The following is a 13,368-nucleotide window of genomic DNA, read 5'->3' on the forward strand; positions in this document are numbered from 1 at the left end:
GGTTTGTAAATAGAATATATATCCTGTCCTGTACAAATTAATCGATGTCATACAACGAATTGGCTTCTACATCACAGCGCACCTTCCCATTTAAGCGGAGCAGCCATAAGTGCCCCGGGGCTGAGGCCATTTTGAATTCGGAAAATGAGACTTGCAGGCGAGATTGGAGCTCGCGGTAATTTCCAAGAGAAATACTCGTATTATCCAAAACGTGCCTTGGTGATTAATTTCGGATGTCGGCAATACTATGAGCGCATTTCTTCAGGGTGTTCCACTTTCTCTCAAATTTGCTACAAATAAACATATCAGGAAGATGAGGAATGCACCGAGTTCCCAGTGTCCGGCCTAAACTGCACCAGCTGCTGAGAGCTTTCGGCCTGCTTTCTATCCCAACTCGCAAGAAGGACGTTAAGCAGTTCGTTGGCGACACCCAACAACAAGAAAATTGCAATAACCTGTCCAAATGTCCACCCTTTCTCTTCGGGGTCAAGGTTGTTGCGATGGATAGTCTGTTCAAGCGAAACAATCAAGTATATGCAGAATGAACAGTACGCGACCGTGGTCAGTGTGAAGTTGAGCAGCGCCTTGCCGTGCAGCCTCTCGGGTGGGTCAAGACGATCTTGATAAACAGGATGCTTGACCTCCACAAACCAGCTCATCCAACCTCTTTTCTGGCCCTCAATCCGGTTTCCAGCGTCGGGATTCCGCCTCCGATACGCAACGTACCCACACAGACACGGCAACATACACGTGAAAGTAAGAGCACAACCAGCCACAATTGCACCCAACGTACCCAGAATGATGTACCGGAATACAGGAGAAGTGGCTTTGATGCTGACACCAAAGATCACATACACCGTATCCTTGTTGCACTGAGGCTGGCTGCCAAATTGCGGCGCCTTCACCCAGACATAAACGTTGAAAGCGAGGAAGGCCGCCAAAGCCAGGAGCTGGATCGCGGAGAAGAAATACAGTCGCCATGGACCGAGTCCTGCATACCGGCCTTTGCTTACCATATTCATGCCAAGTATGGCGAGAAGGTGCACAACGCATATCGCGTGGAAGAGTGTTAGGTCGCCCCGAAATGTCTGGTAGATTGCTGTGCAGAGGAGGGCTAGGCCTTGCATGCCGAGGGCGGAGGAAACGCCACGCGAGAACTCTTCTTGATCTTCGCCTGGGGCAAACACGCGGAGTAGATAGCTGGTGATTGACCCGCCTAGGCAGAGGGCGTAGATCGATATACGGATCTGTGTGGGTAATAGCTTAGCTGAGGGTTCCTTCAAGGTAGGGAGCTAGATTGTGATAGCATGAAAGTTATGGCATATGAGATGATACTTACTCCGACCCCAGATACATCGGGGTTAGCCTCGATGACACATGTCGTTGAGTTCATCTTGTGCTGCACGATGATCGTTGTAACGACTTTCCAAGCGATGAGCTAACGGTGGCCTGCGTGGAGGGGTGAGACGCTCTATATCTTAGCCTCAGTTCAATTATCCATAGCTCTTACAGTCCTCGATGGGGCTCTCTCGATTCACATGACGAAAGGGCAAAGGAAAGGAAAAAAGGAAAAAAGCATGTGCCCGGGCACGAAAGTGGCTAAGCAGTAGCATTGCGCCACGACACCCTGCGATCACCAGTCAAAAACATCAAGTCTTCACGGTTTGGTAAAGACAAAAAAGCGGCTGAGTCTGCCAAGATGATCTTGATCGCACTGGGATTGGGTCGCCTGGGTATGCCCCATGTGGCGCCCGAACGATGCTTACTGCCGCTAAGGCCGAATTAGGGCTGGTTAAAGAACGCCAGGGACCAAGTCTCGGTAAATGAGCTCCTTGATTGGTCAATCGGGAACTGTATATTCAAGCTACTGCAGCCCTTCGTTTAATGCTTCGTGATTGACCCCGTTTCAGTGAGAGATAAACAGGGCCTTGAGCTTTTTCAGCCTCTCCCAGCGTCATCCGTATGACCCCCACGAGGCTTTTGGCAGTGAGAAATGGGGAGCTTGCCTATCTATAAAGTCTTGGCCAACAAATCCAATTTTCCTATAAGACAACTACTCTCATTCTCAGTGCTAGGCATAAATTCCGACCTTGTGAATCGTCACTAGTTCTATTACAGTCCATGAATCGAGCTGGTTGTTGCTAACAATTCTCACCATGGATATGGACAATGTCAACCGTCCTGCTATCAACAGTAAGTCCCAATTTTCCTACCCATGAACCCTAAGCAAATCGAGATTAATCCCTCATTCCGATTTCATCATGTTTCAACCCAATATTTACTTACTTTAGTATGGACGTTCTTCGCCCTGGCTGCCTTGGACGTCGCAGTAAATGCCGCCGCTGGTCCAGCTGCAGTGGCGACTGCCGCGCATGTCAATGGGAGTCCACTGACAGCGAGAGCAATGCAAATCGGTGCTCTCGCTGGAGTTACTAAATCAGGGGTGTTGGCGTTTGTCGAATTCGCGGGGTTCGCGGGCTTGCCAACTCCGGCGTGGATACTGTTAATTCTGGTAGCAAGTTGCTTTGGGATTTGTGTCCTGGTGACAGCAGAAGTTAGCAATTTGGTTCTTGGAGAAAGTGAGTGAAGGCCCGTCCTCTGAAGTATCGTTCGGTTTGAACTCTATGCGATGCGACTTGAGTTGGTGGTTATGATTATGAGGTATCGGGTGATCGTAGCTAACGGTAGATAGCACCAAGCGCGTTGCTTATTGCGGCTGTTGTCGCTGCTATTCCGCTTGCAGGGGAGTGCATGGGGCTATATCAATGTAAGTCCATTTTCTTCGCTTGCAGCTCTCCATTGCTAATCTTGATTTGTATCTCAGCGGCTGGGGGCTATATGGTAGCAAACCTCAGACACAACTTTGTATTATGGGCTTCGATGCTTTGGGAGGATACGTCTTTGCTCGTATGGCACATAACGAAGGTTAGTTACTGCCTCTCCCTTATCATGAAAGCTTTGGGGGCTACTCTCTTCGCTGTTCTTGATGCATTTGGTGAGGTATGATTTGACTAACACTTGAAATGTGGACTTTAAGGTTATGATATCTGCGCTTACAATGTTGCTGCTGCCGCTGGGGCTGTATATGGTGTCATCACTGGTTTCTTCCATGTTATCCTTGGGTGTATGGCCGGATTTACCTCCTATGAAAGCACAAATGGACATTATGAAATACGCAATGTCTTTGGGACTGCGCGAGGGTATAACCCCAATTGGAATAATAATATCGGGGTTTGATTCTAATATGAAGGGGACTCTTCTCTTGTCTGCACGCCAATGTTTGGGGCCTTTCTATAATACCCTTGTGGGACGAAGCCTTGAAATATACGAACACGAATTCTGATTCAACATTCCATATGGTTTATTATTCTGATCTTGAAGTCCCTAAGGTTCTCCGCATCATGCGCTCACTTCGCCGAGTCGAAAGAGGCACATTGGTCACTTTCGTTATGCCGCGCAACACTTCACAACGCAAGTCACACATAACTACTTCCAAGGTTAGAATTCCCATGTGCCTCATCTGGGATACTTAGATGCTCTCGCACCAGCTTTCCCCATTCAAAGATCAATTCGTCTTACGTGAAATCCAAAGCGAATGCATTTCTTTTAGTTCTTTGATATTGAAGTGATGAAGGCCACGTATCCTCGGCCCTCGAGTGTTTAGATGGTAGGGTAGGGACAGACAGTGGGAGTTGATCTATAATATGAATGAGTGAAGGGGACGATGGGGGTTATACTCGCTGGGGACGTCGCGCCTTCCAGATGATTTCAATTGCCTAATTAGGCCACAGTTGTACGCAGGTTGGGAAGGAACAACAATAGGGTTTGGGCTCTCGTCATTTAGATCTCCCAGAATCATATTAGAACTGGTAACTGATGGACGAGACTGTCAGGTGTCCCATAGAAAAGGTTTGAGATGGCTTGGATAATCATATTCTCATTGTTTGTCGTGGGTCCACATGCAGTACAAGCTTTCTCGCATGGTTCACCTCCCGTGGACAGGGTTTGAGGTTTTGAAAGACAGTACAGAGTAAATCTGTAAAACCTAAGATGCGTTTGGATTAGGGATCAAGGAGAGGGGGACAAGGCTGCGAAAGGAAAGTACCGAGGCCCTGGTACATAAACCCTGCTCCTATTGTCACCACCATACCTATAAAAGTCAGGATGCGGGAATGATATCCACGGGTGTGTGAGCCAAATATTGCACCCAATAATCTAGGAGCCCAGCATGACTCTGCTTTATTTTGTTCAAAAACAAAGTATAAACAGCAAGGGCCCCTGAAACAGCGTGGATGCAGCATCGAGACATCTAGCCGCCCGATGGATCCAAATATTTTCAACTGCTTCTAATGATAGAACGGCAGTGGCTGGGATTTGAACAAAGTCAGAAGATCATTGATCGCCGAACGGGCGCAAGCTATGTTATCAAGTCTTTGAATGTGAGACAAGATCAAATGTGAGACATCATCTAGACTAGAGGGAGTGGAGCAAACGGGGGGTGCATAAGCCGCCTTTTCTTTATTGACGTGCAGGTGGACTGAGACAGCTACAACATATCTTGACTACTTACTCCATACGGAGCCGGAGCCGATTGTGTTAAGATTAAAAGTTAAGTGCATATGCTTTGGATATAGTGACCCAAAATATCCCCAATTCATCCCTAAAAATTAAACATTAAATAACCAAAGTGATATAATGTACTCCGTACTACTTACTCTACATAACACTAACTCCGAACTCTGAGTTGTCAACTCTGTCAGCGACAGCTAGGGTGGACCCTGATGGACCAGCCCTACACATTTTAGAACCATTATTAATTTCACACAATATATCAAGCCACCTCGTATGGCTATTTTTGTATCACCGTTGCCGGGATCATAACGTCCAGGCTAATTTTCCTACATATATTGTACTCCGTGAGACCAGTGAAACAGTTGTCTCCATAGGGGATAACACGGCGCAAGTCCCAGAAGTTGCATAAACGCCCCGTACTCCGTACTCCGTACCCCCTAAAACCCTTATAGATCGATAAGGGGTTGATGACACAATGATTTTATAATGTTTAATATTTTCAGACCCTAGTCTTAAATAAGCGTAGTGTGATAATTAATTAGTGCTGAGCCTTTTCTTCACGCCACGGGAGATTGAGAAGTATACATGGACATCGATGTACAACTTAGAGTTGAATCCTTCAGGCCTGAGTTGGAGCAAGGAGCACATGATTGTCCAATCAGTCCCAGGCGCGAAAATAATCCATACGGAATGCAGTAAGTAATGTTTTTTCAGGTGGGGCCTGGAGCAGCAACTTGGGATTCAACTCTGGACAAAAAATGGAGTAATGTCACATCAGTGGACTGTAGGGAGTACGGAGCATAAACTACAGTCATATTGGTCAACTTCCTGATGTGACACGATGCAGGAGCAGGTTCTTTAGCACCTAGGCGCTTAGCCCGTTGAAGCAATACATGCCGGTCCACGCGCTGGTCCGAGTGTCTGGCGAGACGCTGTGTCGATCGACATCTCACTTTGATTGGACACAGCTTAGTGGTCAGCGTGTAGTATTGAATTCAGCACGTTCTTCTGCCAGGGAATAACTTTGGTCTTTTCATAAAATTGAGAAGCTTGGACTAGAGACGGAGCTCCCAAAGGGGAAAAGGGGCAACATGTCCACAGTTGGAGATGATTTTTTTAGGACCCCTTAATCTACTGCAGACAATTAAATATGTGGGTATTAGATATGTACACATTGAGTTCAAATTTCCATACAGAGTACGGAGTAGGTGGAGTTATCTACAAAAACTAGATGGAATACATAATTTGAATCTACTGTATAATAGTGAAATAGCACTTCAGATGTACGCTGACACCGACAAAGTAAATACCAAAAGGTAGAATAAAGTACTCAAAAGTACTTCTCAGTATTTAAAGATAAGTAAAGTTACAGAAAAGTACAGAAAGGTACATGTTCGGTACAGGGCGACAAGGCTACCCCTGAATTGCCAAGCATTAGCCCGGGCCAACCTCTTCATCTCCACGACTCAAGGGGTTCTTTGTGCCACTTGACACTATTGAATGTTCTATTTTCATATTTTGAACCGCGTCACCATATACTCCATATACTCCGTACAGAGTAATTCCATATATTGATACAGTATAGAACATCTTACGGTGGCCGGACTATCAATGAGGATGTCAACCCTATCACTACGCTTCATAGTAGGTTCAAGTGATGTCGATCCTACCGGCCAGAGCACCATTGCACGATGTATCGTACCAATCGAATCCATGCAAGTCCAGACCCACGCCAGCCCCCCTGCGCTCCACCCACGCTTACTCGTCCCGAAGCCAGCGCTAATGAAATGGAGAACCCACGGGCGGTTTGCGCCAATCGCCCCGGCTTGTCCTAGACCAAGACTTTCTCCTTTTCTCCCATTTCCCTTCTCGTTTGATATTATCCTGAGAATAATCCTTACCCTTTTGGTCGTCTCATTGGCGCGTGCCATACCCTTTCCCGTGCTAATCGGCATGAACGACCGTCGATCTATGGCTATTTTTTGATACGGACCAGGGTGTTTCATGGCGTCTCCTGTTGGGTCTGGCGGCTCTCCCGCCCATTCAGAGAGCTACTCTAGTTTTAATCCCCCTCCAACTACTCCTCCAGTGCGAAGGAAACCTCTCCCGCACAATGGTGATCCAGTGACTTCGGGCCCTGACCACCCCTCCTCTCCCATTTCGTTCGAGGGAGATAAACCCACCTCAGTTCCCACTGCACCCGTGGCCAGACCACTATCCCCTTTATCAGTGGATGGAGACTCATATATATCGGTACAAAAGAACCCCAATAGGTACGCGACTAGCATGACCCCGGTTTTTCCTCTCCCGGCTCTTTCTTCAGACCCTCCTTTTCTTTCCCCGGCTACCTACCTTGTACCCGCCAAGCATGATATGGCCTATACATGATATTCCGCTTCTCCACAGTCTGGAAGGCTAATCGCGTGCCCCTGTCCCAACTCCCCAGATATTCCCGAGGACGGAACCCTACCCAACCCCTACACATCGATACCGCCGCTTCCCGCCACGGCTCCGCCTCATACTTGAGATCCGTGCTTGAGGACGACGACGACGACGAAGACGAGGATCCCTCTTACTTTGACGAAGAATACGAACATCAGTATCAGTTCATGAATGGAACGCCCCTACACAGTCGTCTAGATAGCGAACCATTCATCCCGGTCCTCAAATCCCCTCCTCCAACGAAACGATCGTCACGACGGGCAACGAGCATGGCAGTACATGCACCTATGAACAGGCCACCTCCACTACACATCGACGTCGATCCGCGTTCTATATCAATGTCAATGGGTTCGGGAGATCCACGACACCCCAAAACCCCTGGTAACAAGATCAGCTCCTTCTTTGGCTGGAAGGCGGCGAATAGTAATACAACTACATCCCCTGGGGGCGAATCATCAAGCACTGAGATCTCCGACTCCGGTCGATCAGCAATGCCTTCCCCCATGCCACCATTAGCAAACGTCCCTTTCAAACCCGGATCCCCATACGATTCCAAGACCAATGGATATGGTCTTCCGGCACGGACCCCTTCACTGGGGGCTTCGAGTTTAAAGGAAAATATATTTATGTCCAAAATGGCAGACATAGAGAATGAATTACGAGAGATAAGCTCCGAATTGGCGGGATCTATCCGCCGAGAAATGGATTTGGAGGATCTAGTCGAACGGCTACAATTAGAAGGTCCGGACATCAATCGACGGACAAGTGACTATTTCTCGGATTCGGGTACTAGCTCTGTTCGCTACGCCTCAGATGCTGGGAAGAGTGAAGATATCGAAAAGATTCGCCGCGCTGCAGAGCAAGAACGGGCACAGCTCAAGGTCGAATTATCGCAGAAGTTACAGGAAGAGCGGTCCCAACGGTTGGCATCAGAGTCACATGTTCAAATCCTGGAATCTCAAGTTCAACAGGTACGGCTGGCAAACTATGTGCAACATACGACTCCTGCTAACATTTATCTAGCTTCGACGCGAGAGAACGGATTTGTCCGATTTGTCGTCGAAAACTAAGGAACTCGAGACCGCCCTGGAAAATACCAAGCGGAAGCTGCTCGAGGAGCGACAATCCAAGGATAACTTCGAGGACCTACTTACTGCCATGCGAGTAGAGTTGGAACAATTACGGAATGATCGTGATCAACTTCGAGACGACAACAGGCTCATCGAGGAAATTGAAGCTTTGAAAATCGAAAATGCCTCTTTGGCTCAGCTACAGGGTGGTCGATTCGCTTCCATCGCCGAGGAAGGTAGCTCACCCAGAAACTCGGCATTTGGGGTATCACGATCGAGCTCCATTGCACGCAAGCCCAGCGGCTTAGCTCGCTCGGGTTCGCTTTCTCGGTCCAACTCGGTCAATAATAACAACGGTGGTAAATCATCAGAAACGCGTGAATCATTGGTTGATAAGGTCCACGATATCGAGGTTCAACGTGATGCCCTCCACCGGACATTGCGTAGCCTCCTCGACCGCCAGGCATATCAGGCCCGCGAGTACGAGAAGCGCACTCGTATGCTCGAAATGGAGCTTGCTCAAGCCCGGCAATCGGGGCAGCCACGGAAACTGGGCTATGAGAGAGATGTGCGTAATCTGCGTGACGAGGTGAATCATCTCCGCATGCGCGCTGAGGATGCCCTGGATGGCAAGTGGCAGTGTGAGAAGAACCTCGCTGGTCTCAAGATGGATCTGGACCGTGCGGAGCAGGAGACCAGCTCTCTACGCGCGCTTCTTCTCGAGGACACTGCCGCTGGTGCAGAGTTGATGACCGGCCAAGAAGGGTTTGCCGAGGTCGTGACCACCTCCTCTTCCCTACAATCTGCATTCCAACAATTGCAGGCGGATCAATCTGAGGCTTCGGCGGATGTTGCGGACTCGGAAGAGCTTGCTTCCTCCCTTCTCCGTACTGAAGCATTGGGCAGCAAAGTTCATTACCAGCTTCAGACCAACTCCTCTTTGCATGCCCGTCTAGCAGCAGCCATTGATAAGGGAGACAAAGATCAGCAGATCTCTGTTGAACGGATTAATATTCTGCAGAACCACATGAGGGAGCTAGAGGAAGATCTTTTGGTTGCGCAAAACCATTCGGAAGAAGAGATGGCCAAGCACGAGGACGAGATTCGTTTGCTGAAGGAAAGCCAGCATGCCCAGCTCACGCGTATGATGAATGGCGGTCGCAACCTAGTCGGCCTCTCGCCACGGCCGCCGAACGCACCATTCGATTCCCGCTCGCCGCGTCTTGATCAGACCACAAGCGGTGAGGGTGTACCCTTGACCGAGGTTGTCCAGTCTGAAATCCTCGAGCGGCGAGTCAAAGATCTCGAGAAGCTCCTCCGTGATGCTGATATGGAGATGGAGCAAGTGGTTGGACGGATGAACCGCACACAGCTCGATGTGGCTCAGCTTCAAACTGACAGGTATGCAATTCGTGTTTCGTCTGATATTCCTTGCTTCCATCCCATTTACTAACTCATCCCACAGAGACGACGCTCTACGCCAGACCCGTCAACTTCAGACCGAAATCCAAGCTGAGCGTGAGGCCCTCAGAGGGCTTATCAACGCCCTGTAAATTTGACGAATCTCGCGCTTTGTCCTTTTCTAATATTTTACTATACCACATCTGCATTTGCATTTGCGCTCCCATCGTCCGCGATGGTAGAGTACAATATCTTGGAGTTAGCCCGGAGTACCGGGTTTTTGTTTTGGGTTCTTTTATGAAGATCATGCCTGTGGCATCGCGCTGGCCTCTTCCCTGACTTGGGCTCGGGGCGTTTTGTCTTTTACATTCACGAGACTGGTGGTCGACTATTATTGGTCGCACATGTATATAAAACCCGTCTCTATTTGGGTAAATATCTAATCTAGTGTATAGTATCATTTGTTATCAATTTGATATTCATGAAAAGTATCGAGATCAGCTGAGAGTATTGAATAAGTGAGACTCATGGACCCAAATAGAGGATCTCTTCACATGCGATGTTTGTTTAGTTTGCATCCTCTTATCATTCGGGTGCCACGCCGCAACTTGGAAACCCCAGCTTGAATGTCACATTCGCTTCTTGGCCTGTCTATCATTGATCGCATCGGAATATATACCCCCAGAAGCAAGCTCTTCTAGTCTCCGCTTCAGTTGACGCCTAACACATTTACCAAAACCCTTCATCGACCTGGTCGCATTGCTCAACTACAAACAACGAGCTCCAGCACGAGACCAAACAAAGCGCCCTCGAGTCAAAGAACCCACACTCTGACTATTAAAAGGCCAGGGTATTCTTTCCCTGCCTCGCATCGGCGGTCCTTTCGAAGACATCCATTTTCAAGGGTCACAAAGACCTAAATTTCTTAAACAAAGCGCCAGCAAGTCTAAAGAAGACCACCGACCTGACACGCGAGGGACATCTCTCTCTCCCTCTCTGGTCTCTGTCTCTCCCTTGTCGACCACGTCAACAAACATACTCAAAGACACAGCGATCATGGACTTCTTACCAGGTATCTACCTCACCTACTTTCAAGCCATAGAGATACGAAAACCGCAGTGCAAAGTCCCACAAGCTAACCAATCCTTCCACCGACACAGAGAACCTCCAAACAGTCCTTCAGAATCCTGCATTCACCTATCTCCAAACAACAACACAGGACCAGCTCACAACAAAACTCTCGCACCTACGTACAATGGTGCTCCAACCATACCTAATCGAGCCCTTGTCGAGTTTCCTCGCCTCCTACTCCTCCTCCATCCCAGACCTGCTCTCAGTATTCATCCTCCTCATCATACTCTTCGTCTCCGTTAAGATTCTAGGATACGCCTACCGCGTGGTCATGTTCTGGGTCACACTCGCTTTCAGGCTTGCCTTCTGGGGCACGATTATCGGCATCGGCTACTATGTCTACAGCGTCGGTGTTGAGAATGCGAGCAGGGATTTCGGGTGGCTTTCTGGTGTGATATATGGATTTGTGAACGATTTCCAGGAAAAGAGTAAGATCGCTGCGGCGGCTTACGCGGGGAACCCCAAGTAGGGTGGTTTGGTTTGGTTTATTGGATGGGGTTGTGTAATTGGAAAAATTGAGGATGTTTGTGGTATTCAAATCCTCGGATTCTTACTGTCTTTTATCCCAGGCTGGCATGCCTGTTTGGGGGTATATGATGAAAATGCGCAATGGGTCTGCCTGTTTCTTTACTTCATCCCGCTAAATTGGGCTAGCGATTAACGACTTGTTTTGGAGTTCTAGACATCATAATACTCATGAATTGTTTGGGTTTCATTATAGTTTCATTATGATTCTGTTATCTGGGGATATGACCGAATATCCATTTGCTGTGTACAGAGCTCTCAACTCTGACTCTGGTAGCATCAGCCACGGTTGTGTCGTAAGTATGGTTGATTTCAGATGCCGAGGGAGCTCCAATGCTGCGTAGGTCGGCGCGATAAGCATATTGGAACGTTTCCAATGTTGTAATACCGGCCGTATGATAGCAATGTGAGATTAAAAATGCACTTTGTCTCAGACTGCTCCGCTGCGGGAAACTTGAGGCTGCTGCATGAGGTGGCATTGGGTGAAGTGGTCGGTCGTGGGGGGTCTCGAAGAATATGCAGAAATTTTGACTTCAAGTCACAGCGCTGCAGTAATCACGTGTGATATCCCTCAATCCTCATAGTCCACCTCAACTGCATCCTTGGGTTCTCTCGGTTCCTGGGCCTCATGGTACTGGATAGCATCGTCGATATGGCTCACAATCGCCGCGACGCTGTCCTCATCCGAGACATCCAATTGCAAGAATGAAACCATACTGAAATCGTCGATCAACTGTCCGACAGCCCGGTTAAGCTGCTTGAAAGACCCGCCGCTCATCAGGGATTCCGCAGCCATTGGGTTTGCACTTGCAGTGAGATCGTCCTCTTCCTTCTCTTGCAGCAATTGCACATCCACGTTGGTAAATCGTTTTAATTCCCGGCGTGTCACCATATCACGGACTTGGTCCATCTTGCTGAGAATGTTGACGTGTGGCATCTCCATCATCAGCATGGCAGACATGGCGCTGAGTGTACCGGCAAAGAATTTGGCTTTATCGATGACAAATGTACTTTCGAGTAGGTAGGCAGCACACATGTTGATATTCAACGGACCCTGTCGGGAAAGGAATGTTGTGAGGGTTGGTAGAAGAGGAATGTGTGTGTAGAGCTCGATTTGGCCGGGCATGTCGAAGATGATCAAATACTCTTCACTCAATGGCTCCAATGCCTCAGATAGGAATTCCAGGTTTTGGAGTAGGAACTCGAAACAGTAGATGAGACCTCCATTTGGTCCTAGGCCCATCTCTTCCATCACATCTTCCAAAGTGATCAGGTCACGAATATCGAGATCTGGTTCGTAGGCAAATGTTTCCGCGGCGGGGTCGAGGTTCACGTAGAAACAGCTACGGCGAGTTGTTTGAAGGTGTTGAATTATCGCATTGCTGAATGTGGTTTTGCCTGCACCTGCAGGGCCCATTACCAGGACACCGAATTTGGACATGGTTGTATATCGGATAGAAAGTATAGAAAGTACAAAAAAAGCACTTCAATGCTCTTCTATCTTATCACAAGAAAATTGCATTGCCCGGGTAAACTGCCCAAGCTCACCGCCCCCCGATGGCGCGATCACGGGGGCTGACAAGGGACAAGAAGTACCGCGTACGGAGTACAACGAGGGTACTTGAGGGTACAGTGGCGTTGCATGAGTATTTGCACCCCAGTACCTCGGAAGGCTTAGGCCCCACTTATTTTCTGCCGTTTAAAACTTCTCATTTAGAAACACCTAACTAACTAGCTAGTAACTAGTATGCCAACCTTCGTATTTAATAACCTCTTCCACCCGGTGCGGCATAGTCTCTGCTAAATTTACAAAGTGGTGCACTGTCAGATTCTCCCATGCATACTGCGCTGCATCTACTAGCTCGGCCCAGGTCTCCTGATTATTAGGCATCTCTCGTAACCAAGGCCTTAGCCTTAAGATATCTGCCTTTAATAACGCCCAGAGGTTCTCAATCGGGTTTAAATCAGGTGAATAAGGAGGCCAATCCATAACATTTACACCTATCTCGCGTAGTAGTTCTTGAACTATATACGCAGTGTGTGTAGGTGCGTTATCATGTTGGAAGATAGCATCTTCATTTGCAAGTAAGGTAGGAAGGATACCACGGTAGAGACTATAAATAACCTCTTTTGTAATACCCTTCCGCTCTGCATTTGGATCTCCGTATAGAGGAATAAGGCCAGTTTTCCGTGGAGCACCTGAGAAATAGGCCCAAAACATCTGTTT

The 13,368-nt window shown here is 48.2% G+C and overlaps 6 protein-coding genes across 6 annotated transcripts; 3 read left to right on the forward strand and 3 right to left on the reverse strand.

Annotated features, from left to right (window-relative positions):
* Positions 1–305: 305 nt before the first annotated feature.
* N7487_002867 (uncharacterized protein) lies at positions 306–1,393 on the reverse strand (the record flags this gene model as incomplete). Its single annotated transcript, XM_056870614.1, has 2 exons — positions 306–1,247; positions 1,340–1,393. The coding sequence occupies 2 exons, from the start codon at positions 1,391–1,393 to the stop codon at positions 306–308; spliced, it is 996 nt and encodes a 331-aa protein (XP_056735398.1).
* Positions 1,394–2,156: 763 nt separating this feature from the next.
* On the forward strand, positions 2,157–3,237 carry N7487_002868 (uncharacterized protein; the record flags this gene model as incomplete). Its single annotated transcript, XM_056870615.1, has 4 exons — positions 2,157–2,193; positions 2,292–2,579; positions 2,693–2,995; positions 3,038–3,237. The coding sequence occupies 4 exons, from the start codon at positions 2,157–2,159 to the stop codon at positions 3,235–3,237; spliced, it is 828 nt and encodes a 275-aa protein (XP_056735399.1).
* A 2,304-nt stretch (positions 3,238–5,541) lies between these two features.
* N7487_002869 (uncharacterized protein) lies at positions 5,542–6,162 on the reverse strand (the record flags this gene model as incomplete). Its single annotated transcript, XM_056870616.1, has 2 exons — positions 5,542–5,601; positions 6,022–6,162. 2 exons carry the CDS (start codon positions 6,160–6,162, stop codon positions 5,542–5,544), a joined length of 201 nt encoding a protein of 66 aa, XP_056735400.1.
* A 414-nt stretch (positions 6,163–6,576) lies between these two features.
* N7487_002870 (uncharacterized protein) lies at positions 6,577–9,811 on the forward strand (the record flags this gene model as incomplete). Its single annotated transcript, XM_056870617.1, has 4 exons — positions 6,577–6,867; positions 6,987–7,985; positions 8,038–9,485; positions 9,550–9,811. 4 exons carry the CDS (start codon positions 6,577–6,579, stop codon positions 9,635–9,637), a joined length of 2,826 nt encoding a protein of 941 aa, XP_056735401.1. The 3' UTR covers positions 9,638–9,811.
* Positions 9,812–10,541: 730 nt separating this feature from the next.
* N7487_002871 (Apq12 family protein) lies at positions 10,542–11,085 on the forward strand (the record flags this gene model as incomplete). Its single annotated transcript, XM_056870618.1, has 2 exons — positions 10,542–10,557; positions 10,646–11,085. 2 exons carry the CDS (start codon positions 10,542–10,544, stop codon positions 11,083–11,085), a joined length of 456 nt encoding a protein of 151 aa, XP_056735402.1.
* Positions 11,086–11,712: 627 nt separating this feature from the next.
* On the reverse strand, positions 11,713–12,582 carry N7487_002872 (putative signal sequence-binding GTPase GPN3; the record flags this gene model as incomplete). Its single annotated transcript, XM_056870619.1, has 1 exon — positions 11,713–12,582. One exon carries the CDS (start codon positions 12,580–12,582, stop codon positions 11,713–11,715), a length of 870 nt encoding a protein of 289 aa, XP_056735403.1.
* Between the last annotated feature and the right edge of the window lie 786 nt (positions 12,583–13,368).

This window comes from Penicillium crustosum (assembly GCF_028827405.1).
Source record: "Penicillium crustosum strain IBT 35664 chromosome Unknown utg000001l_segment0_segment0, whole genome shotgun sequence".
Classification (NCBI taxonomy): Eukaryota; Fungi; Ascomycota; class Eurotiomycetes; order Eurotiales; family Aspergillaceae; genus Penicillium; species Penicillium crustosum.